The 27,457-nt window shown below is 37.6% G+C and overlaps 1 protein-coding gene and 1 pseudogene across 1 annotated transcript in view; one reads left to right on the forward strand and one right to left on the reverse strand.

Moving 5' to 3' along the window:
* The window catches only part of NEDD4 (neural precursor cell expressed, developmentally down-regulated 4, E3 ubiquitin protein ligase), a 75,657-nt gene extending 58,608 nt beyond the window's left edge, over positions 1-17,049 (reverse strand). Inside the window, exon 1 of the mRNA XM_012801790.2 lies at positions 15,505-17,049. Within this exon, the coding sequence (XP_012657244.1) occupies positions 15,505-17,049 (1,545 nt within the window). The remainder of the gene's footprint in view (positions 1-15,504) is intronic.
* Positions 17,050-23,443: 6,394 nt separating this feature from the next.
* On the forward strand, positions 23,444-26,905 carry LOC100958776 (annotated as a pseudogene).
* Positions 26,906-27,457: the final 552 nt, after the last annotated feature.

Genomic DNA, 27,457 nt, shown 5'->3' on the forward strand with positions numbered 1-27,457 from the left:
CTCAGCTCAATGCCACTTCAATGAAAATTTTCCTGATGAGACTAAATTGCTAATTTCCTACTCTGTAATTCTGCTTCACCTTGTATCTATTTTGATATCTGGATTACAGTTCTCTCCCTCTCTAACTACATGGTAAACTCCTTCAGGTCAACAAATGGTAGTGACAGTCTTCTACAGCCAGGCTCTGTGCTCAGTGAGGAAGGGTGTTTCTGATGTCACGGAGCCTACAGTCTTTCAGGGTTGACAAACATGCACACATAACTAAACCACATGCAAAACCTGTAAAAGAAAAGTACAGAATTCTATAGATGTACAGCGAGAGGGGTGGAGGAAAGCTTATTCTTTGTTCTACTCCAATGTGCCTTGCCTTTTAGGTGTTTAACACTCAGAGATAGATCTCTGTCTCGGTTAATTCCTCTTTTGTAACAACTACTTATTTAGATCTAAGTACTCTGTGATGTGGAGGGAATTTACCAGGAAGAGAACAGTAATAGTTCTAGCATTATGAAAATAAAGTAGCAATTGTGACAGGAAATACTCTATCAAAGATGATATTAGATTTCCCTCGACTTTTCAGGCACTAGACTGTCAAGTCCTACTCACCCATTTCTAAAGGCCAGTATGTTTGACAGAATTGGAGCAATAACTGTAATGGCCTGCTCACATACCTGCAGTCTGACTGCCTCCTTCAGCCTGGCCTTGAATTTAGCTTTCCGCCCCCATTCTGATAACTGGGAATGTTTGAGCTCCATGCTGCATTATTAATTTCCTGCCCATGTTTCTCACAGCTCTAAGTCTAATGTTCCTGGGTCATTTCTGGCTTCCCTGCCGCAAGGACTGAACTGTGTTTTCTTCAAGTTGTCTTCCTCATACAGAGTGGTTCAAGTTTTCCCTGAGGCGTCCTCAAACTAGGGCCCGCAGGCCACAGGCAGCCCGCCTAGGACATTTATCCGGCCCGCCAGGTGTTTTTGCCGCTGCTGCCTGTCCTGCTTAGCAGCCGACTTGTCCCGGGGCCTGCAGTCCGGCCCTCCAACAGACTGAGGGACAGTGAACTGGCCCCTGTTTAAAAAGTTTGAGGACCCCACACACTTGTCCCCAGCTGTCCCCACCTGCCCCGACCACTCCTGCCCTCTAGTGGCCATGAGCCCCACTCCCATCCTTGGCGTATGGAATCCACAGCTTGAAATCTACGCATAATTTGTCAAGTTTGACAGATTAGACCAGTGGTTCTCAACCTTCCTAATGCTCCGGCCCTTTAATACAGTTCTTGTGGGTTGTGACCCACAGGTTGAGAACTGCTGGATTAGCCTATTTTACAGAATCTCTGTTATTTAAGTGCCATGATTTTACAACCCTGATCTTCTATTGATACTACCCCCAAACTAAAAAATACATCCATGAGAAGTAAAATCTACAACTCAAGTGGATTTAGATTCTGATAAAACTACCCCCAATTTAATAGTTTAAATATGAGAATGTTTGAATAATTTTTTTTTTTTTGAGACAGAGTCTCACTTTGTTGCCCTCGGTAGAGTGCCGTGGCATCACAGCTCATAGCAACCTCCAGCTTCTGGGCTTAGGCGATTCTCTTGCCTCAGCCTCCCGAGAAGCTGGGACTACAGGTGCCCATCACAATGCTCGGCTATTTTTTGTTGTTGTTGTTGTTGCAATTTGGCCAGGGCCAGGTTCGAACCTGCCACGCTCGGTATATGGGGCCGGTGCCCTACCCACTGAGCCACAGGCGCTGCCCTTAAACAATGTTTAAAAAGAAGGTTCAAAATAATTCCTAAGTTTTTCCATATGGTCCAAGTCGCAGCAACATACTGCACATCATAGGAAGTCAATATTTAGCTCCTCATCAGGTTGTGAGATTTACTGCTGCAGATTCCAGCCATAATCATCATTAAAGGTTACTGAATTTGAAATTTATGAACAACTGAACTTCATACCAAATCCTTTTCTGTGTATTAAACAACACTAGCATTAACGTGGAGAACACTGTCAATAATTCAAGATTAATCAAAGCTGAAGCTACAATCATTTCAACTTTCTGAACCTTTAACGATTTCAAACTATCCTGTGTTCTTTGTCTTCTTTGCCTACACTGCCCATCAAAACTTGGGCTAATGTCTTCTACTTTTTTTTTTTGTATTTTGCAACAAAAGACATTTTAAGAGCAAAATCTGTTTGTTATAATATTTTCAATAGTCATTTCCCCATGATCAACAAATAGTATTAAGCACAATCGATGCACAGTGACCAGTGAAAACAAAGATCTGGTCTCAGTGTAATGAACACAGTGTATATAAAGGTAGTACAGATGGCCAAAGAGTATTTCTAAACAAACAAAACTATTATCAAATAATTCCCAAAGTAGTTTTTCTTCCTCTTCTCTTTTTGTAGTACCCATCGATACACGACTACCTTAGGTAGTGGTAGAATAAAATGTTTTCTCTAACAATTTTTACTTTTGGAAATGATTCACATTTTCTCAGCTTTCAAAAAAAATGTTAGAAGTACAAACTGATTATTCTTATAATCCAGTTACCTGGTTTTCTGATCAAATGTAAGTTTAGCTGATCTATAACCAGCTTTTAAGATTTCCATTCGGGTTGAAAACTCATGTAATTTTTACTGAAAAACATATCAATGAAAACAGGAAATAAAAGAAGGGAAGTAGGTTACTGTTGTTTAAGAAAACAAGAACTCAATGGATCCCTTTAAAACCAACATTTTTCTTGCTTAAGCATGAAGGCGGGTCCAAGGGAGGAAAATAAGGCCAGTGGGATACGGCTCCACTCCCTCAGCCACACGCACCAAATACTGCAGCCAATGGGGCACAGTCACAGCTGCAGCTGCAGGAGAATCAGTGCCTTAGAGGCAGGAATCTAACGTTCTAGAATCTAGAGGAAATCCTATCCCATAGAACTTCCCACAATACATGAAATGGCATCTGTGCTGCCCAAGGTTGGTGCCACTAATTACATGTAGCTATTGAGCACCTGAAATGTGTCTAGTACAAAAGAGGTTCTGAATTTTAAATCTGATTTATTTTATTTTATTGAGACAGAATCTCAGTCTGGCATCATAGCTCCTAGCAACCTTAAACTCTTGGGCTTCAGCAACACAAGCACCTACCACCACGCCTGGCTACTGTTTTTAATTTTTAGTAGAGATAGGGTGTCACTCCTGCTCAGGCTGGCCTGGAACTCCTGAGTTCAAGCAATCCACTCTCCTCAGCCTCGCAGAGTGCTAGGATTCCAGAATGAGCCATGGCACTGGCCATCTGATTTAACTTAAATTAATTTAAGTCTCAATGGCCACATGTGGCTACTGGCTACCATACTGGACAATGGCATTTTAGGAAATGTTTCAGTAAGGTAGTACTTTACAGTTTTAGTTCACAGTTTTTGCCATCTTGGGATTCAGACATCATGTTCTCAGGGCTGACTGATTCCCCACCATACTGTATTCAGAATCATGACTCCATTTTTTTCTTTTTAACTAGGTTGGTCTATCCTACCAATGGAAGGGCTGAGATAAGCTTTATTAGGATGTTTCCAGGAAAGAACCCATCCCAGGAACGGAGGAAGAACCAGTGGGATACAGTAGTACCCCAAATGACAATGATCTCGGGCCTGAAAATATGGCCTGGATTTGTCAGGCCTGCTTGGGAGCCATCCTTTGGGAACCCAGAAAGACCGAAGAGTACTTTATAGCTGCTTGTGATCTTGTATGCACAGAAAAGAAGGGCCCAGTTAGTGAAATTTGGGTTATAATTGTCATTTTGTCTCCATTGGTCCCTGTAGGCTGGTAAAGCTTCAGAAATTTAAATTATATGTAGTGAGTAAACAGATTTGATTGTCTTGTTTTAGCATCATAATATCAGCATATTTCAGCAGTTTTACCACCTGTCTGATAGTATTTACAAGTACTACTCCAGACTAATACCCAAATTAACTTTAGAAGGTTAAAAAAAAAGAAATCCTAAGAGCCAAAGGCATAATTACTTTCAGGAAAAGATAGCTATAATAAGTCTTTTTAAAAACCACAAAATTGGCTTGCTTATATGAATCATATAAAATTGGGTTTTTATGTATGTCCCAAAGAGAGTAATTATGTAAATGTAAAACCATAATAGCCAAATTACTTTGGTTTTACCCTATCAACACGGCCAACTAACCATTTCAGTATAAAGATAAATGAGCATACTAGAGTATGTTTCCTTTGTAAATATAATATTTTGTTGAAAACATAAAACATAGATAATAGCTAGAAGATGAGTCTATTCCTAAGATGAAGAATAAAATAAAAACCAATTTATAACAGTGGCTTTTATAAAATAAGGTGTTTATTTTAATGTCTTTACATACAATAAACTCATTTACATGAAAACAATGTGGTTAGTAAAAACTGTGATGTCTTTACTCTTGGGACATCTGGAATTCTTTATAAACCAAAGAGAAAAAAACCTATCACTGTATGTCTAGAAGCTGGTTCTAGCAATGACATAAGATCATCATGAGTAAATATTTTCAGTGAGGGATAAAAACACGAAAGGGTTAGCTTTACAATTACTAATAACTGCATATTCTATGTGGGCTTATGGCCCACATAGAGGACTTTCCAGCTGCTAATAACCTCCTGTTAATTTTCTTGTTTATTTTAATTTTAATTAATAATAGTTCCTATTTATTTTTGTCCTCCTTAGTAGTCTTGTCTTTATTTATTTATTTTTTGAGACAGAGTCTCACTATGTGGAAGTACTGTGGTGTCACAGCTCACAGCAATCTCAAATTCTTGGGCTTAAGAGATTCTCTTGCCTCAGCCTCCTGAGTAGCTGGGACTGCAGGTGCCTGCCACAACACCCGGATATTTTTTTGTTGCAGTTGTCATTGTTGGTTTTAGCTGGCCCTGGCTGGGTTTGAACACACCAACCGCTGTGTATGTGTCCGACGCCCTGCCCACTGAGCTACAGGTGCCGCTATAGATCTTGTCTTCACATAGTTTTGTCCCCAAGAATATATATACATGTATAATCAAGATTTGTGAATCTAAGTAAAAAGAATTGTGGTTTTAAGCTTTTCATAAAGCTTTAGAAAAGCTATATTCCTTTGAAAATATACCTTGATCTTTGCTTTAGAGTCTTAGCAAGAAGTGCTTACCCAGATCTGCTGTCTATATATTTTTACATGACTTTTTAATAATGTGTTCTTATCATGCATTTCCTATTACTAAATGGTTAATTTGGTTCTTAATTGCACATATGATTCTGTTTGTGCATATAAAAAACAACTATTATGTTACGTTATCATGGTACTTCACAGTTTGCAATGTGCCCTCAGATACTCCCACAACAATGTAAGATAGATAATGATAACTCCTTTTTATTGAGCATCAATTATTTCCCAAACATTTACAATTTCCAATTCATAAAACAACTCTGCAAAATTTCATACATTTCCTATTTTAAAAATATGAAAATAAGACCTAGAAAAGCTGTAAGAGGAATTAATACAGCTATTTAAACATAGAGTTTATTTTCAACTCTGCCCAGGAATGAGGAAGGTAGTATCCTAGATTTTTTTTTTTTTTTTGAGACAGAGTCTCATATGTTGCACTTGGTAGAGTGCTGTAGCATCACAGCTCACAGCAACCTCAAACTCTTGGGCTTAAGCGATTCTCTTGCATCAGCCTCCTAGTAGCTGGGACTACAGGCACCTGCGACAAGGCCTGGCTATTTATTTTATTTTTTTTCCTATCATTGTCATTGTTGTTTAGGAGGCCCTGGCTGGGCTCAAACCCACCATCCCTGGTGTATGTGGCCAGCACCCTAACCACTGAGCAACGGGTGCCAAGCCCCAGATGCTTGAACCCTAAATTCAGTGTGGTGACTAAGGCTGAGATAAAGTATGATTAGGTGACAAATTCCAAGTCTGAACTTCTTAAGTTTTAGGTTCCAAAGGAAAAATCTCAATTACATTGATAACAAATATATTATCAAGTTATCTGATTAAAAAAGCAGAAAACCCAATGGAAATAATTGGCATACCTCAGCCCCAAAGTGATGTGAACATCATAAAACAGATGAAGAATTATCATAAAATAGATGAAGAACACAAGTCAAAGGAGGAGGCACCCATCTTGAACTTCATCAATAAGAAAATGACCTAGATGCCTTAGAGATAGATCCAGCCAAAATAGTTTATAATTACTGTCTTATTTTGTTAAATGTTATAATTGTGTAGTGGCTTTATATGAGTAAAAAGTACCTATCCATTGCAGGTGCATTCTAAAGTGTTTGTAAGATATAATGTATAAGATTTATTTTTTATAAAAGTTTCCAGAAAAAAAGGGAAGGAACGGATGAAATGATTGACAAACTTTTGAGACAGAGCCTCAAGCTGTCACCCTGGGTACAGTGCTGTGACATCACAGCTCACAGCAACCTCCAACTCCTGGGCTCAAACAATTTTCCTCCTTTGCCTCCCAAGTAGCTGGGACCACAGGCTCCCGCCACAACGCCCAGCTATTTTTTGGTTGCAGCTGTCATGGTTGTTTGGTGGGCCCGGGCTGGATTTGAACCTGCCAGCTCAGGTGTTTGTGGCTGGCACCTTAGCCACTTGAACCACAGGCGCCGAGCCTGTTGATATCTTTTGAAACTGTGTGAGGCACGTGTGGGGTTCATTGCATTATTCTTTCTGCTTTTGTCTGTATTTGAGCTTTTCCGTAATAAAAAGTTTTAAAATATTTGAAAAAAAAAAAAGACTAGGTAGCTTATAAGCATATAGGTAGTTTATAGTATTTTTAAAGAAAAAGAACATGAGGATGAAATTCAAAGTGTTGGGGCCGCGCCTGTGGCTCAAAAAGGTAGGGCACCAGCCCCATATGCTAGAGGTGGCGGGTTCAAACCCAACCCTGGCCAAAAAAAAAAAAAGAAATTCAAAGTGTTCCAGGAGGTAAAACACATATTTGCTATGTAATCAATAAAAGTAATCACAAAGAACAAAGTAATTATAAATCTTGAGTCAAGTCAGAAGAAAAGGAAAAGAAATATTTGAAAGAGAAACTGGTTCTCTAGTAATGTGTTCCATAATAATCCCTAAACTTAGTTTTCACTCAACAATGACAACTAAAAAAACCCCAACATGATCTACCCTCTATATTCTTCAGAGTATAAAAATTATTCATCAGATTGTAGTCAGCCGGTAATTCCAAATAGAATTTTTCCTTTAGATAACTTTTTTTTTCTTTCTGATGCTATTTTTACCGAAATAACCAGCAGCTTTATCCCACAGGATACCACTGCAGGATAAAGGTCCTTTGACTACCTGTATAGTAGAAAGGTGTTTGAGAATACATATAGAGCTGAATTTTGTTCCAAATATGACACTTAGCAGAGTTAAGATCTTGAGCAAGTCATTTTAACTTTTCTGAGCTTCCCCCCTTATTTCTAATATGGAGATAATCACCATCTCAGAGTTTTTGAAGTGTAGCATATAAAAAAACAGCAAAAGGATCAGCAGGAACCAGAGACAAGGTAGAACCCAAACAAAACTTAAAAACCAAAACAAAATGTAAAGTAAAATATTCTCAGAGAAAAAAAAGAGATTGCATTTATAAAACAAGCAGGGTGTTAAGAATAGGGAATCGTCACAGAATAAGAAAGAATTTTATAAAATCAAAATAACCAATTTTAAAATTAAAGAAAAGGAGAAACCTGGCAGAAGTCTTCCAGGATGTAGAATAAGGAAGCCAAGAAACAGAGAACAAAAGAGAAAATTATAAGATCAATCTTGGAAGTGCAAACTTTGGCTAGTAAAAATTCTAGGAGGAGAGAACACAGAGAAGAAGAAAGAAAATACTCGAAGAAATGACAACTGACTTTTAAAACAGGCACATATGCTACCTCAATAAAAATTAAACTTAACTGACAATTATAGAGGCAATCCTATGTCTCAATGGCTAGGTGTCTGCCTGCCTGGAGGAGGTACACGGATATGACTATATCTTATACCATTGTTCTCTGGCTGTTTCCTATGGAATATGCTGTCTTCTCACCTCACTTATAAACTCTTCAAATCCAGGAAGACTGTTTACCACTACAGCAGACACATATTCTATTTCTGATAAATACTTGTTAAACTCTTTGCTTTGAAGACGACTTGAGTTTCCATTAAGCTTTGTGACTCCTTAAGAGGGTTCAGTCTTTCAGCCTTGGTACAAAAGTAAAGGTCATTCTTAGCCAAAACGGTGACTTAAAACTCCAGGAACTACTCTGAGAACCAAGTCGAGAGGGGAGTTATTTAAACATTGGACAGTGATAAATTTAAAGCTAGTCAAATGGCTTTTGTTTAAAGACTCTTAAAAGTCCTTGCCCATTCAATCTTCTTTTCAGAAAACTTGATCCGAGCCTCTATCCAGACACACAGTTCTACAGTACCAGTTAGTGGAATATGTAGGCTATGAATCAGACTCCGCTGTGGAAACTTATCCTTGAGTCACGATCATAATATTCCATTGGCATCCACCCCAGGGACAAGGTATTCATTTAAGAGTGCCACCCTTCTCTGCAAAGGATGAAGCATCATGTAGCTCCCACTCATCCTCACAGTCATCACTAAAATATCCTAGTTTGGTTATCTGTTTGTACAAGGCCGTCTGGTCACTCTCACCTATCAGGATTCCGTAGTCATTTCTACCCTATCCCAAAGGGCCCCTGGCTTTATTTGCTAATTTAATAAATGTTTACTGAGTGGCTATTTTGAGCTAGGCAGTATTCTAGCTCAAAACAGTTAAGGAGACAAAAAAGTCCCTGATCCAAGAAATTATATTCTAGAACACTAAAGCCCAGAAAAGATTACCCATTTGCTTAATCCCATTTTCTAAAATCCTTCTCTGATTAATTCTAGAGAATTGACATTTGCCTGCCTGTTGGCCTATTTCTATATCCTCAATCTTTAATTTTTTTTTCTGTTGCCATCTACAGCTGGTATCTGAACTATTAAGATATGTCTTAAATCAATTATTTATTATAATGACATTTCAGGGACTCACTGGACACTTCAACAATGAACTATTTATTTACTGTTCTCACGAAAGAATGGGCTTGTTCACTTTTCTAAGCGTGTTTGGAGAATTAGCAGCATGGGTATGTTCTGGGAGCTTGTTAGAAATACAGAACTCTCAGGCCCCACCACAGACCTACTGAACCAAAAATCTACATTTTAATACAACCTCCATGTTATTTACATGCACATGAAAATTCAAAAATCACTAATCTGACATCTTAATAAGCCATTCTCCAGTTGTCATCCTTAATAAAGCATTACAAGGCATCCTGCAAATAAAATTTGAGAGAAAAAGAAAGTAATCCTGAATAATATTAATATGATAATAGTAACATGAATATTTCATAATATTATTTCGCTATATCATAAAATGCTATCTTCTCAGCTTTTGTTGGGACAAAAGATTAAAAACGTGTTAAGAATGTTTCTGTACTTAATGAACAACTGAACTTAAAGACCTTTTACATTATATCATCAATATCCTTAATATACATTTCTTTCTTTTGTTTTGTTTTACTCTGTCACCCTGGGTAGAGTACTGTGGCATCAGAGCTCACAGCAACCTCAAACTCCTGGGTTCAAGTGATCCTCTTGCCTCAGCCTCCTGAGTAGCTGAGACTACACAGTACCCCCCACAACGCCCAGCGGCCCAGCTAATTTTTCTATTTTTAGGAGGGTTAGGGTCTTGTTCTTGCTCAGGCTGGTCTCGAACTCCTGAGCTCAAGCAATCTACCTGCCTCAGCCTCCCAGAGTGGACATAAATTTCTTTTTGCTCAGTAATATTTAAATATATTTTTCTATTAAGGTAAATCAAACTGTTTCAGAGTATTATGGTTTTATAATACCACTACATCAAGAGCAGCCCTAATCGTTTCCTCCCCCACCTCCTAGATATCCTAGAGCCTAACTGGAAGTGCCATTGGTTGACTCTCGTTCATGGTGCTCCTGCTGTGACTAGTCCAGCGTTGGGCTACAAGGTATACAGACATGCCAGCTGCAGCCCTTCCAGACTCTCACTGAACTGGGACAGATCTGCTCACCCTATATTGTAATTTTTTCTCATATCTCGAAGTATTTGGCTTCATCTGACAACAGTCTTCTAATTTCACAACAGGGCAAACAAAGATGACTAAAAAAGACACTAGAGAAATAGTTCGGATATCTCCTGGCTATGCTGATGAGACAGACGGTCCCCTTCCCAGCACTCATTTGGTCTCTGTGCTGACCACCTTCCTGACCTCAACACCTCGCCTGTCCATGCCCAGAGACTCTGCCAACCTCCTTCTGCCTAAACAGGCTCCTGGTCCTGGCTTTTCCTGGTCTATCCTTCTCCCCCATCACCCAAGTCATAAAGGGGGTGTGGATCCAGAGGGTGAGGCCTTCCAACAGCGAGCACACAGTGGGCTCCATATCCTGGGAAGCCAAGCAAAGAGGCAGTCACCTATTCAAGTATTCACTAAGAAGAGGCCTAAAACACTGGCTTGTTTTCTACATGGAAGCTCTATTTTGTTTTGTCTGATTTTGGTGGTAGGAGGGGGCTGAGAAAGTCAGCATAGTGCTGTCCACAATGAGCTGTGCTAGCATAAGCAGTTTCAAGTTCTCACTTCTCATGTTCTGTTTCCCTCCTTTGATACTGCTGGACCTCCATTACAGATTTCCTTGCCCATTCTCACTTATTCCACAGTTCCAAGGCGAGAGAATGGAGGGCCACAGCCTTTTCTTTGTTTTGGGAAAAGAGACTGCAGCTTCCTTGAAGTGAGGGAGTTTGTCTCATACAGCATATACACCTTCTATACTGGGTTACCGCTACACTTCTATGTAGCAATCATTAAATCTACCTCAAGTTATCTCACACTTATTTTATAACATTTAGCAAGTAACCTGTGCTGACTCTGTTTCTTTACCTGTTTCATTTTTATTTCAACCTGGCTTTCAACCCTACCTCCTCCAGATCCTCCTCTTGCTGCAGGACCTCCTATGTGCCACATCCAGTGGACACTGAAATTCTCTGTGGCACGGCATGCTGTCCTCATCCCTTCCCTCAACTCCGTGATGCCACGCTCGCCTGGAGCATTCTTGGTAGTCCCCAGAATTCAAATTTACCCTCCTTTCTCATCTCACCGTATGCTTTCTCCAAATGAGTTCAACCTTACCGAAGGTTTTGACTATACTCCCAATCTACCCTTCTAGCCCTCACTCCTCTCCTCAGGCCTGGTCCTGCGACTCTAACTGCACCACTCGCCAGCACACCACCAGGCAGCCTCTCAGGCACACACAAACTTAATCTGTGATTTAGTCTTCACCCTCCCAATCTGGCCCCTCCTCTGAATTCCCTGTCATAGTTCATGACACTGTTGTTTGCCCAGTTGTCCAAGAGAACATCGATTCATTTATAATCCATGGTGTCATGAAAATTTATCTTTTAAAAGTGTTAAACAATGAGCACTTACACTCTCAAGTAAAGATCTCCATTGCCCGACTGCTGTCTGTTAGCAGGAGATGTGCTACTGTCTTGAGGACTGTAGCCTCCTTCCACTGGATCACTCCCTCCAGCCCTAAGCCACTCTTATGCTTTAGCCGCAGGGGACTACAGACAGGGTGAGACCTTTCACATCTCTTGCTTACAGATGCTGCTGCTTCTGCTTAAAGCAGTCGTTCTCAACAGGGGGCAATTTTGCACCTTAGGGGACATTTGGCAATGTCTAGAGACTTGTTTTGATTGTCACAGTGGGGGAGAAGGGTGTGATGCTAAATCTCTCAGGGCACACAAGACACTACAGAGTGCTATCCTGCCCAAAATGTCAATAGTGCTGAGACTGAGTGTACCTGCCCAGAATACCCTTCTTAATTTCTCTGCCCGGTGAACTCCAGTTCACTTATCAAGATGCAGCTCAGATGTCACCGCCTCTGTGAAGCCTTTTGCTACTAACCAAGTCCTCTCCAGAGAAATACTGCCACTATCTCTCTCACTTTCTCGTACACACTTCTATTCTAGCACATCACACAACACCGAATTTCTTTTTGCTTACCGGTGTTTCTTATTACTAGAGCTCCTATTACTAGAAGCACCCCTGAATAGACACTGTATTTTACTCATCTTTTATTCCCAGCGCTTGGGACAGTGCCTGGAACTCAAATGTGTGCTGGATGAATGAATTAAAGAAGACACATCTACAGAGAATACAAAGTATTTCCAAGCAAACAGCTCAGCTCTCTGAGCCTCTCTGAAATTAATGATTCCTCAGTCCTAAGAAATATAGATATATATACACACACACATACAAGTATATATTTTTTCATCAAATTTCTAAAACTGGTCATTAACATTGTTGCATCAGTTTCTGAGTTAATATTTATAAATTACATTGGTTATTATGGGAAAGATTAGGTGCTGTTCAAAATAAATTTAACCTAAAGTCTTTCAATAGTCTGCTAAATTGAATAAAATGAAGACTGGGAAAATAATGGAACATTAAAAGATGCACCATATATTTTAAACTTTTATTTTAGGAAGAACTAAATAAAGAAAAGCCTGAAATATATAATCTTCAGATTAGTGTTAAAGGCTTTGAAATCATTGAGACATAAATGTTTTAAAGTTCTATCACACTAGGCTTAAGCAATTTACCTACCTAGGATTAAGTAACGGATAATAAACAAAGATTTTTATGATAAAAAGAAAAAATATAAAAGACATTTCTAATAAAAACATGCATATGAGAGAAGAAAAGATAAGTATAAGCTTATGCAAAGTGCTGAGATGCATTAATAATAATTAGACTATAATAAAAGGAAAATGGAATCTGAGCCTTCAAACAACATAGGAGATTCAGGGAACAACAGATGGGGAAAAATAAAATAACAGAATAAAGTAACTACTATACAGGTTTCAGAAATCTGGACAGTAGTGATTTTTGTTAACAGCACGTTAGCTCTTTAACCAATTTCTGAAAAAATACTATAAAATTTCAAATATTTATTTCCAGATAGAAAGCCATTACACAGTCCTTATAAAAGTAAGAATGTATTTCGAAATGCACATATAATAAGCATATGCCAGTTATTGTTATATTCTTTGCTATGCCTGAAATAAACATTATCGGGCAGATGGCAAACTCTCATCTTCATTCTAATTGGTAAACAAAGAACAGAGCCTGACAGGTAAAAGCTCTCACCAGATTTAAAAAATCAGTCATTAATGGCCTGCTGAAGGTAGAGGGCTAGAAATGCCATTTTATGTACTAGAGACTGATAGCTAAACACATAGGAACGTGTAGCCCTCTCTGTGCCTTAGAAACCAGGGTCTCTGACCAAAGCAGTGATTTAATTTCACGGCTGCCCAGTAGAGATAGCTGACATTACTAAATGCTACTCTAATATCAACTTGTTAAATGTGAATCCAGACTCAGCATATCAGAATACTAACCCAGACTAACTGGAGTCATGGGAAATATTTTTGGAGCTGTTTATTTATAAATGAGTTACAATATACCACTATAATTAGATTAATATATAATTATTGATAAGCACAGGATTATTTCTAAAACCCATTATTGTTGCCACTGATAGGTTTATAAAAAGCAACACTAGGATCTTCCTCACAAGTCTTTAATTTACTACTTATCAATTAGACCAATTTAGATCTAGTATAAATTGAATTTAACTGTCATTATAGTATTTATAATATTTTTATAAAGAGAAGTTGCCGAATAAACATTGAAAGGAGGACAATTTAAAGCTCTCCAGCAAACTTCACGCTTCTGAACTATTCTACCAAAAAATAGAATCTGCACAAAGTCAGTTATTCTGATTGTCCCCCAAAAATGTAAGTTAGCTTACCTAAGTATAAATAAAACAAAAATGTATATTTTTAGCAACACAAAAGGCACTTAATACACATTTCATTAAAAATACATTTAAAATACCCTTTTCAAAATCATCAACAACAACAAACTATAGTATTACCACAAAATCAACTATTTTAAGGATATTTCTATGAATATTTCTAAGTTAATTACTCCTTTCAGGTGAATTGTTTCATTGAGTGTAAAATAAATATACAAGTAACATTAATGCAATTGGCAAACTGTTAATATTTCTTCAGAGTGTCATTTTAGTTCTTTCTTCTGGGTAAAAAACAGTTAACTGGATTATAATCTCCTAAAAGCTAGTTTTAGAAAAGTTTCCTTGAGTGGAATTAAATATTCTAAAACATAGATTGGAATTTGAAAGTGGATCTTTTTTTCATCCTCAGTAAACTAGTTGCTTATATTAACATCTGAGCATTACTAACAATGGTTGTATTTACCAGATTTCAAGAGAAAGAAAATAAAGTAGCAATTACTTAAGACTTTATTTATCTAAAGATACTTGTCCAGGAGTTTGCAAAAATATTTAATATAGATATTGGGTATTATCAAAACACAAACAAATAGATTTTTATTCCCCAAATTATTATGTATGGTCATTTAGAATTGGTTTAGTTAGAAAATTTTTAAAACTCCCTGGGATATGGCAAGAGGTTCCAAAATAGAAATTTAAAAACTCTATTTCAGCTCAAAACATTTTAAATGCCTTGGAAAGCCCAAATAACATATATATATATATATATATCCTCTTGCCTACAAGTCCTTAAATTACTTATACACAAAGCAAAATGACCAAAAAACAAATAAGGTAAATAGAAAATTAAGGGAAATGCCTAGACATTTAAACCAAATTCAAAAATATGAAACTTAGAATTCAATATTGTTGGAAGAATCAGTGACATTTTAGAAGGAAGTATTAACTGGTGGTTAGAGAAAAATAGGGTGGAAACAAAATTCCTGTGGTGAAGGGTATATACAAATGCAAAGGCCATGTATTTTCCTTCTGCTTAAAACATGCAGCATAATAGTTTTTATAAATGATCTTTTTAAATACATGTATTTCAGAGATGGATTTCCTCTATGCTCATTTATAACAAAATCTTCACATTTTGATTTTTTTTGTTTAATATTTTAAACAGTGTTCTATATTTTACTTCCTTTCATAATTATTAAGGAGAGTAAATAATTGTTTTTGAAAATAACAATAGAATAATGGAGTTACGTACTAACATACTATGCCACTGAGAAAAATATATACCAAGATAAAATGCTGTGAAATAGATTGTTATTCAAAGTTGTTTTTACACCATAGAAAAGGTTTATGGTTTAAATCACTTACTAAAGTTTTTTTGTTTTTTTTAAGACTATGTATTTTGTACATGAGTAAAACAACTAATAGAGTGAAAAACCATTGGGGGATTTTTCAGACCCATAAAGTGAAAACACTTACTAGCTAAGGACCAAGAAACTATATAAAACTGCTTAGTTATACTAAATGTTAATCAAATATTATATTAAGCTATTCTATTATAAATTAACATTTACCAAGACCAAAGTAAACTTACCTTACAGGAATTAGATAGTTCATTTGTGAAATCTCTGTTGCTGTCTCTTGATAAATTATCAATTTTACCTTCATTTCTGGATGCAAACTTTATGAGTAATTGAGATGGTCCCCCCTTAGAACAATTGTGCTTAAGGCTGGATAAACAGGAAATATTTGGGTAAGTTCCTCCCAATGAAATACTTCTTTGTAAAATAGCGTGGTTTTTGTTCATCTGTGAATTTGGTCTTTCCAACTCTCTATCGATATTTACTTGATAATCTACGTTGTGGGAGGATGGTAAGCATGCAGATGTCCTCGGCATGAGCTTAAAATACTCTGACTCAGAATTAAGTTTAATTTCTGACATCTCTGGTTTACAATCACCATTTGTTTCACAATCTAACATAGTGGCTTTCTGTTGGGTGAAATGCACTGACACGCAAGAATATCCTTCAGATGACTTCTCACTAACAGTCTGTCTCGGACTAGTATTTGAAATAACAATTTTCTTGTGCAATGAGCCCTTCACATGAAGTGGCCGTATGTCTCTGACGTCTCCAGGAGTACAAACTGTTTTAGATAATCGAAGTCCATTGACAGCTGTTGAAAGAAACCCCTTAGCACTCGTACCATCTTCATTATGTGCGATTTCACTTGGAGAAATAATAAACTGGTGTGAAGTCTGATAGGATCCTTTGCTTGGAAGAGGACCTGTACTTGTGGGAGAAGTTGGTGGGGTATTTGAAGGACTCCTAGGAAAAATGACTAAGGATGAGCAACGTTTCAGTGGAATTTTTGCATTCCTGCTCACTGGCAATGTCATAATCTCTAATCCATGCTCCAAGTCATTCTGGACAAAGGGAACTGTACTTGTACTTCTTGAAAAAAATTCACATGGGGTAGAATTCCTGTTTGGCACATTTCTATTGGACGTGCTGTCAGAAGATAAATTTCCACCCAAAAAAGCATCATCACTTGGTGGAAAAACATAACCACTGCTATCACTGATCACACTGTTAGTGTAAGAACCTCCACTTGTGATACTTGCACATGACCCATAATCACTACCGTTGCTGCTGTAAGATCCATTATCACTGGTTGAAAAGTTACTAAGGCTACCACTACAAATGGCAGCACTGCTTAAAAGGTTACCATCATTCACAGCATTCAGTTCATTATCGACCCCAGCACTGCTGCAAATGCCATCCTTCAAGACACAAGTAAATGAAGCATCATCACCGTCAGCTAAGACATTGCTAGACTGAAGACATCCACCGTACCTTGTTGGCTGTAGCGAAATCTGGAGACAGCTGCTCTTTTTATTAACATTGTCAGATGACACAACAGATGATCTTTCCTGAGGCTTCACGTTTTCCTTTATTAACGGAGCTGGTGTAGTCTGTCTGGGAGTCAGCTTCATTTGAACAACATTAGATGTTGAAATCCGTGTTGGTCTTTTGAAGCACATGTGAACATGGCTATCCAAATCATCTCCGGAGGTTTCTGACAAAGGGTAAGTATTGCTTCTTCTGGCTGCAAAGTGCAATCGTAAGCTTTGTGCCATTTGTTCTCATTTCCAAACATGTTAAGGGCTGAAAGTCATAACAAAGATCTCTGTCGGTAGACAAGCTAGAAGCAGCTGCACTGCATCGAAAGAAAAAATCATTTATGGTGCCTAAAAAAGCTATTAAGTAGTAGTCTTTATCCCAAGTAAAAATTAGATATCGGATATCATAGAAAGAAAAAGACGACCCATTCCTGAGACTGGTATTTCCAAAATGTCTTGAATCGCTTGTAGTCCAAATGCCTTCACTTACAAAGCACTTGATTTCCAGCGACCTTTAAGCTGAGCTCAGCTGCAGCACACTGACTCAAACACAGCCAACCTTGTTTCAATTATACCTTCTCCAATTTGCATGAATGAGTAACACAAGAACAACAATCTTCTAGCATTTCAAGTTGAAACAGTATTTTTTCACTCCAGCTCTACTAAATGAACATTTAACTATGTGAATCACAGTGCCTATACTTTCTCTAGCTGAGTTTGACCACTAATATTTTTACCCATAGGTATAGAATTACAGGAAGTTGGTAAGAACGAAACCCCATGTATTTGAGTATCAAATCAAAGATTGAATTTCCTAATAGTAGCCATACTAGGAATCTGGTCAAGTTAGTTAATATAGGAAGGAATCTGGAGTGTTAAGTTTTTTTTTTTAATGAGTGAATTCAAACAGTTGTGTAAATCTGGAAATGTCAAAACTTTGAGGTGAATTAAAACGTTAGCACCAAATAAAATAGATAAATATCTTAGCTTCCAAAGTACAGTTATAAAAAGTGAAAGCTTACGGACAGAACTACAAAATTAGCCTGGTGATTCTATTGCAAAAATTGAGCATAGGTCTGAGAATTAAAAAAAAAAAAAAAGTTTAAGAGAAGCTGTCACCAAGCATTTTCTCCTGTAATTTTAAGGCCTTTTCCAGCCAAGTAGTACAGTTTTTAAATGATGCCATTTATATTTTGACTATTAAAACTCTGCCAAGAAATAGCCTAAGCAAACATTCCACTAAAAATATATGCAGATTAGACAAAAAACTATACCCTAATATAGTTTTAACACACAGGATATTTTATTCCACTGTCTCTGCAATTCATACACTTACGAGGGTGTTGTGGTAAGTAAAGAAGTCTAAAAAGGATTTAACACATCAAATAAACATATCTCAATGCCAATTCTGTTCTGAAAAACTCTAGGAGCTCTTTGCTGGCCCCTACTGGCGCTTTGAAACAATCCATCTAGCTGTTTGATACGTATAAAGAAATACAAACCATACTGCATATTTCTTTATATAAACAAAGTTCATACTTGTTTACATTTTTGAGTACCAGCACTGCCCTAGCGGTGGAATTACTTAACTAGCGCTGATAAAGCTCCCACAGTAGAGAACAGTAGACTGTTTGTCCTTTTAGAGGTTGTGATTTTGTATATCTATATTTTTCTGCTTTGTATTTACTTAACCTTTACTTTATTTTCAGTTTACTAGGCCATAAAACTTTAATATTTTAATTTCTCTCCCAAATGTCATAGACCAAGGTTGGTATTCTATTTGAAAGAAACAAATTTATTTTTAAATAATACTCTAGGGTATATTTAAACCCCTTACCTGAATTTTATAGCTGGAACTTGGTAATAAATATATACTGGCTCATTCATAGGTAAGTAAAAGGTAAAATAGTTCAGTTGTTTACACCACATGGTACTACACCCAAGTTGTATTTTTCTAAGTTTTTTTTTCCCTAAGTAAAAGCAAATATGTAAAACATCTACTCATACTTTGTTTAAAAAATAAAACTGCTTAAGATAGATCTGTTTTCAATCACAATTTTCTAAATAGTATTTTCATCAGTGAAGACATCAAAATAGCAATTTTATAGCAATTTTAATAGGACCTTATTAAATTATATTCAACTAGAATGACATAGGACTCTATTTTAGAATGTGTACAAAATTAGGGTTTTGGTTTTGTATAACCTATCTCCTTTATGATTTTTCCGACTTTAGTAAATATTCCCTTAACCATTCTTTTTCTTTGAAGGAGGAAGAGTCCTTATCATTTTACTTTGCCTTCTAAAGCCTTGAGCTTTCTTTTGTGGATTCAGTGAGGGGCCTAATAACTCAAAGAATGGATTAGTTCAAATAGGCTAAGATCTGACTGTTCATGCCTGTGGCCTAAAACTTGGAGTTAGTAACAAAATCTTCTCCAATTATTAATATGAAATAATGAATTCCAGGTATTTGGACAGGTAAATGTTTTCTCTTTTGCAAGCTTCACTACAAGCATCAGTTTCATGTCTCCTAACTGGATTTTAAGCTTCCATAGTGTGTGAAGCATCGGCAAACATTTCTTCTGGTCCTCATGAGCTCATCCTAGGCACAAAGCAAGCACCAGAAAGCACCAGATCACCAGACAAGAGACTGGATGAATGGATGGATGATGACAGCACAGTCACTCCACCTACTGCTTTCTCTTGGGATCTTTTTATAGGTTGATTCAGCTGCTACTTCTAAAGACATATCAAAAAGCACTGCAGCTGGACAGAAGAAATAATGCTTGAAAAATTTACAGAGAGAGTTTCAGCTAAGGAAAAATCAGGTAAAATAATCATATGCACTTCCTAGCACTACAGTCTAAATTTAAATTCTAGAGAGGCTGAATTGCATTGCTTAAATCTGGGACTATACATAATCTGAACCATTATTACAATAGTTGCATGGGAGTCAGGGAGCCTGGGATAAAACGCAGCCCCTCAGCCCATCAAATGGCAAAAGAAGAGCATGAACCCTGACCTCAAGTAAAGAAGAACTAGCCCTTATCTGGGAAGAATCCATGCAGATCCTATAGAATTAGATATTTTAGAATGAAACATAATGTCTTAGGACTGACGCTCAGGGACTCACATTCTGAGCTGTTGGTTACTGATTATCTACACAGAAAATAATGTGATTTACCATATGGTACGGATAGGCTCTGGATCACCCTAATCATTGACCTGAGCTTTGAAGGTCAAAGCCCACTGTGATGGTTAACTATATGTGTCAACTTGGCTAGACTGTGGTGCCTAGTTGTGTGATCAAACACCAGCATAGATATTGCTGTGAAGATATTTAGGTGTGATTAACAGTTAAATCAAGAGACTCTGAGGAAAGCATACTACCTCACACAACGTGAGTGGGCCTTGTCCAATCAGTTGAAGGCTTTAATAGCAAACACTGAGGTTTCCCAAGAAGAAGCAATTCTGCCTCAAAGACTGCACTGTGTTAATAGAAACAGTGCCTGGATTCCCAGCTTTCTGGCCTGCCCCAAGGATTCTGGACTCAAGTCTGCAACATTAACCCTTACTTGCCTGCCAATCTGTCCTATAGATTTTGTGGAGGCTGGTAAGTCTGAAAAGAGTCTCTACAATCATATAAACCAGTTCCTTGAAATCAGTCTTTCTCCCTCTCTCTCCATATGTGTGTGTATGTATATATATATATATATATATATATATATATGACATATATACAAATGTATGTCTTTGGTTCTGTTTCTCTGGAGAACTCTAATGCAACCATGAAACCTGGTAAGCCCAGGGTCTCCACTCAGAATATAGGTGACTCTTAAAACTTTGGTGGCTAAAAGTATGCAGGCATTTCTCATAGGCTGGTGACACAGAAGTGCTAACTTTTGCATCCACTGGTGGATGCAATGTTTTTAAAAAGCACATCATTTTGAAATGTTTCATCACTATGACTACTACCATCATTACCACCAACATCAAGCTATTGTATTTTATAACACTCAAGTCTTAAAATTGGCTGGGAAAAAGGAATTGAAGCCTACTCTTTCTTAAAAGCAAATATCACATATATAATTATTTTCAGATGACTAGAAATTGTTTCTGCCGAAAATTATATTTGTGTTCCTTGCCCTATACTTCCAAAGATAATTTACTTGGGAAATGCTATGTTCCTAATTTAGTTGTGAAGGCCATAGGAAAATAAAGGGAGAGCGACATTTACAGTGGCATGGTGATTTGTTATTGTACAATCATCAGGTCTGTTAATACGCCAATGGCTATAGTTTTCATATCGTCCCAAGTGATCTCTATGCTTCAATTACCTGATCTCTATGCTTCAATTACCTTCTAGAACTAGTAACAAATCAGAGGGCTAAAATGACCCATACCCCTTCTAGTTCTCTCTGGCTCCTTTTTGCTGGTAAAGTGAGCTTCTTGAGAAAAGCTATGTTTCCAATGCATAGCAGACTGTCGTCCTTACTGTTATCCTCATTTTTTAAACATGAGAAAATATTTTCAAAAGGATTAAATGATTTGTCTGAGGCTATAAGATAACATACCAAATCAGACACAGGATTATAATAGAATTTCTGACTCCCTGGTGTAAGAATCTATAATATCTTGGGCAATGTAGTCTTTGTTTCTGCCTTAAGTTAAAAGTTCAAAAAAATTTATTTGTCATATTTATCATTCTAGACATATCTAATTGTTAATATCAAAAGCAATGCTTCCCCCCCCAACTTACCACAACACTCTGGATAGTACAGCACAGACAGTAAATACTCAAATGATGTTAACACACTGATCGGTGTTTGACAAATAGCAAGTTTGGCAATTAAGAAAGAATCATACCATATTAAAGTTGCTGGCAAAAGACAACTAAGCACCATGGGAAGCACAACCATGAGCTATGCATCTCTGTGGACTACATGTAAATAACTCACATAAAATAGTTCACCAACAGTACACCCACCCAGTTCCTAGCATGACTGATTCAAGCAGAATGCACACCAGTAACAGTAAAAACAAGGAAAATAACATAGTAATACTATGGTCTAGCAATTCAACTCCAAAACACGGAGATACACTCAGACATGAATATAAAAGAGGCACAGTGAGAATGTCTATTGATTGGTATTAGCAAGAAACTAGAAAACAATGCTCATATCTATTGAGAAGGATAAATATCTAAATTATAGTATTCTTGACATTTGCAGGAAAACCATGCATCAGTGAAAAGGTGTCATCTCACATCCATCTCTCAAACAGAACATGAAACAAAAAAGCATGTCAGAGGAATGCATGAAGAGATACGTTTACAAATTCAAAAATATGCAAAAGGAAAACTTTTCTAAGGGATATGTGGATATATATATGATAAAATTATTTTAAAAAGCAAAGAAATGATAAATACAAAACTGAGGACAGTGGCTACAATTTATAGGGGAAGAAAGATAATGTTACAGGGGAGGGTTTGTTTAGTGAGATGTCCAGATTCTCATAATGTTCATTTCTTAAGCTGAGTAATATGTACACATATTTGTCTTATTATTTAAAATATTTATATTAATGGGCAGTGCCTGTGGCTCAAAAGGGTAGGGTGCCGGCCCCATATGCCGGAGGTGTGGTTCAAACCCAGCCCTGGCCAAAAAAAAAATAAAATTTATATTAACAATACTTTTTTGTATATCTATTTAATGATTTAAAAAAACCACACACACTGCCAATATTAAATTTCATCTGGTCCCATCTAGAAGGAAAACAGATCTGTAGAGACAGAGGGGGAAAAATACGTTTCATTAAGCATTCAGTTTGTTTAGTAGATACATACATTTCCTACTGTATATAAAAAGAAAAAAATATAAACAGAAACCAAAAAGCTCTGCAACTGACCATATCTGATAACCAAGTCATCAACATCTGTCACTCAGACTTGAAAAATCATATTGCCATTTAGTGATAATCTCTTCTGGCCAGGTATGGTGGCTCTCTCCTAGTAATCCTAGCACTCTGGGAGGCCAAGGCAGGTGGATTGCCTAAGCTCACAGGTTTAAGAACAGCCTGACCCAGAGTGAAACCCCCTGTCTCTTAAAAATAGCCAGGTGTTGTGGTGGGTGCCTATAGTCCCAGCTACTTGGAAGGCTGAGGCAAGAGAATCACTTAAGCCCAAGAGTTTGCGGTTGCTGTGAGCTGTGACTCCACAGTACTCTACCGAGGGGGACATAGTGAGAGTCTGTCTCAAAAAAAAAAAAAAGAATCTCTTCGGGCAGCAAAATGCACCTTTGCTTATTACCATGTTAATTAAAGATCTCACTGGCAATGGGCTTTAGTTACTAGTACAATTATCATTTTTTGAGAGGGAAAAACATGAATGTTGTCTAACACTAAAAATAGATTCCTTTAAAAACTAGTTTCGGAGATGAGATCAGTGATTTGGCTGTCCTGGCTGCTATGAGACAGGTGCTGCTGCCAGTGCCCAGTGGGCAGTGGGGATGCTGACTCCATGTCGTGCACCCACCCATTCCAGCGCCCAGCAGGGGCAGTGGGCCCCGGTGTCAACTCCTTGCTCCACAGCACCCAAATCCGCTGCCAGGCCTTGATTTTTGGCGGAGACAGTCATGGCATCCCAGCCAAATTCCTCTGCGAAGAGGAGGAAAAGGGGAAGCACATCCAGGTGCTTCCATTTAACTTGGCAGAACCGGAAGCCCATTCAATAGCAGAATGTGATCGTGCGTGAGAAGTTAGTGGCTGACACCAGCTCTGGGAAGACTCATGCTTTTGATATGGTTTTTGGAGCTTCTACTAAACAAACTGAGGCTTAACGAAGTGTTTTTCTGTCCAATTCTGGATAAAGATATTATAGGCTATAATTGTACTATCTTTGCAGATGGCCAAACTGGCACTAGAAAAACTTCTGCCACAGACGGTGACAGGTCACCTAATGAAGGGTACACCTGAGAAAAGGATCCTTTGGCTGGTGTAATTCCACATACCTTTTAGTTTTGAGAAACTTACTGGTAATGGCTGAATTTTTGAAATGTCTCTATTGAAAATCTATAATGAAGAACTTTTTGATCTTCTTTTAATCCATCTTCTGACGTTTCTGAGAGGTTACAGATGTGTGATCCCCGAAACAAGAGGGGAGTGATAATCAAAGGTTTTAGAAGAAATCACAGTACACAACTTAAATGGAGTCTATCAAATTTTGGAAAAAGGAGAAACAAAAAGGGCAACTACAGCCACTTTGATGAATGAATACTCCAGTCGTTCCCACTCAGTTTTCTCTGTTAGGGACATACGAAAGAAGCCACAATTGAGGGAGAAGAACTTGTTAAAATTGGAAAGTTGAATGTGGTTGATCCTGCAGCAACTGAACATATTATTTTGGAGCTGTTGATAAGAGAGCCTGGGAAGCTGGAAATATCAATGAATTCCTGTTGACTTTGGGAAGGGTTATTATTGCTCCTGTAAAAAGAACACCCTATGTTCCTTACCGAGAATCTAAACTGACTTAGAAATCCTCCAGGATCCTTTTGGGAGGCATACAAGAACATCTATAATTGCAACAATTTCTCCTGTATCTCTCAATCTTGAGGAAACTCAGAGTACCTTGAAATGTGCTCACAGAGCACAAAACATAATGAATAAGCCTGAAGTTAATCAGAAACTCACCTAAAAAGCTCTTATTAAGTAAGGAGTATACAGAAGACATAGAGTACTTAAAATAAAATCTTGCCACAGCCTGTGAGAAAAATGGAGAGTACATTTCCAAAGAAAATTCTCATGAATGGAAAATTAACTGTTTAAGAGGAACAGATTGTAGAATCAATTGAAAAAATGAGTGCAGTTGAGGAGGAGCTAAGTAGTTGTTTATGAATAATAAAAATGAACTTTACAGTGTTGTTTATGAATAATAAAAATGAACTTGACCAGTATAAATTTGACCTGCAAAATAAGACATAAGAACTTGAAATCACTTAAAAACGTTTCCAAGAAACTAAATTACAACTTGTTAAAGACGAATAGATCACATCAGTTTTGGAAAGTACTGAAGAGAAACTTCCTAATGCTGCCAGCAAGCTGCTTAGCCCAGTTGAAGAATCTTACTGATAATGGTACTTAAAGATGGGTCTGCTTCTCCATTCCAAACTGGACCATAAGAAGGCAACTGATCAACACAGCATAGAAGCTCAGAATATTTTTGGCAAAAACTTAAATAGCCTGTTTAGTAATATGGAAGAACTAATTAAAGATGGCGGCTCAAAACAAAAGGCCACATAGGAAGACCTTGTGCGGTAATGTGTCTTCCCGTGTCTCTGCAGTAGACACCGTTATAATGACAGCGCTTGGGTCTCTCAGATCTATTCCAGAAAATGTGTCTACTCACCATGACTACGACAGCACTTGGGTCTCTCAGATCTATTCCAGAAAATGTGTCTACTCATGTTTCTCAGATTTTGAATACGATATTTGAAAGACCCATCATTAGCAGTAAGTAAAACTGTACAGCAAGAATTGATTAACGTACTTAAGACTGACCTTCTAAGTTCCCTGGAAATGATTTTATTCCCCACTGCAGTGTCTATATTGAAAATCAGGTGAACTAAAGCATATTTTTAAGGCCTCATTGACTGTGGCTGATAAGATAGGAGATCAGAAAAAGGAACTTGATGGCTTTCTCAGTATACTTTATAATAATCTACATGAACTACAAGAAAATATAATTTCTTCCTTGGTTGAATCACTGAAGCAATGTAGAATCTTAACTGAAGACCTGAAGACGATAAGGCAAACTCATTCACAAGACCGTTGCCAGTAAATAAATCTCCAGACAGAGAGATTTTGTGCTTTGCCGGAAAAGTGTGAAAATATCCAGAAACCACTTAGTGGTGTCCAAGAAAATACAGGGCAGAAACTTAAGGATATAATCAACAAAGGAACTTTTCAAGGTAAAAATTTTATGTTGATTCTGATGGCCTGTCATGGGAACTCACATATTTTAACTAAGAAGGTACAAAATCGGTTGAAGAGTCTGTGAAACACTATGATAAACTCAATAGCAACGTGGAGAAAATATCTCAAGAGACTGATCAGAGATGTGAGTCTCTGAATACAAGCACAGTTTTTTTTGAACATTGGTAATCTTACTTAGATAAAAGGGAATGGGAACCTCAGAACTTATTGGAGGTTGTAAACCAACATTGTGAGGCTTCAAAATTGGAGATCACTGACAAATTAAGTGGATACAAAGGAACTCATGAGAACCAGTGTAACATTTTTCTTGATTAGACAACTATTGATGAAGAAAAATTGATAACACACAATCTAGAACTTAAGGAAACCATAAAAGTTGGTTTGACCAAGCTTAATTTCTTTTTGCAACAAGATCTGAAAGTGGATATCCCAACAGTGATACCACCTGTGGGGGTGTAAAAATAAGAGGAAAAATTACTTATACCCATCAACACTGGTGAGAACTGAACCACATGAACATCTTTTTTTTTGAGACAGAGTCTCACTATGTTGCCCTTAGTAGAGTACTGTAGTGTCATAGCTCACGGCAACCTCAAACTCTTGGGCTCAAGCGATTCTCTTGTCTCAGCCTCCCAAGTAGCTGGGACTACAGGCACCGGCTACAACACCCAGCTATTTTTTGGTTGCAGTTGTCGTTGTTTAGCAGGCCCAGGCTGGGTTCTAACCCGCCTGCACCAGTGTCTGTGGCCCTAACCACTGAACTATGGGCACTGAACCACATGAACATTTTCCTGAGCAGTTGAAAAGGAAACAGACTGAGTTGTTAATTATGCTAAACTGTTCAGGAATCAACAAAGAAGAGACCAATAAGGACACAGATATAAGATGGGGCAATAAACTGAAGAACCTCTAACTCAAGAATCATTTGTAGACGCCAGTGTGGATTGTTCGCCAACTGGTGGCTTTCCATTTTCCAGCATAAAAAAATCACAAGGAAAAGACAAAACAGAGGCCTTAACCCAGAGGAGAGGTCTAACGTGGAAAAAAGTACAGAGCACTAGATGGTACAAAGAGCAATACTTCCACGAACCCAGATAAATCTTTAGTTAATTTCAGGGTCAGAAATTTTATTTTTAAGGAAAATCAATAGTAAATCTGGAAACCTCAGAACTTGAGCTTTGTGTATAGATTTTAAAAGGAGAAATTATATCAACATGATACTAGAAATTTAATTGAATTTAACATCTACCCATTTTTCTGTCATCCTAAAGTTCTCCGTGTATTCGTGCGTTAAGTTGGGTTTCACTTGGAATTTACATTGAATAAATATATATTTCTAATATTTCAAAATAAATATGTAACTCTAGTTTCTTCGTGTGTGGTGGCTTTCACCTATAATCCTAGCACTCCGGGAGGCCAAGGTGGGAGGATCCCTTGAGCTCAGGAGTGTGAGACCAGCCTGAGCAAGAGTGAGACCATGTCCCTACTTAAAATAGAAAAATCAGCCAGGTGTTGTGGCAGATGAATGAGCTCCCAGCTACTTGGGAGACTGAAGCAGGAGGACTGCTTGAGCCTAGGAGTTTGAGGGTGCTGTGAGCTGTGACACCGTGGTACTCCAGCCCAGGAAACTGAGTAAGACTCTGTCTCAAAACAAAAAA

Source organism: Otolemur garnettii, unplaced genomic scaffold (genome assembly GCF_000181295.1).
Source record: "Otolemur garnettii isolate 467f Iridium unplaced genomic scaffold, OtoGar3 scaffold00011, whole genome shotgun sequence".
Taxonomy (NCBI): domain Eukaryota; kingdom Metazoa; phylum Chordata; class Mammalia; order Primates; family Galagidae; genus Otolemur; species Otolemur garnettii.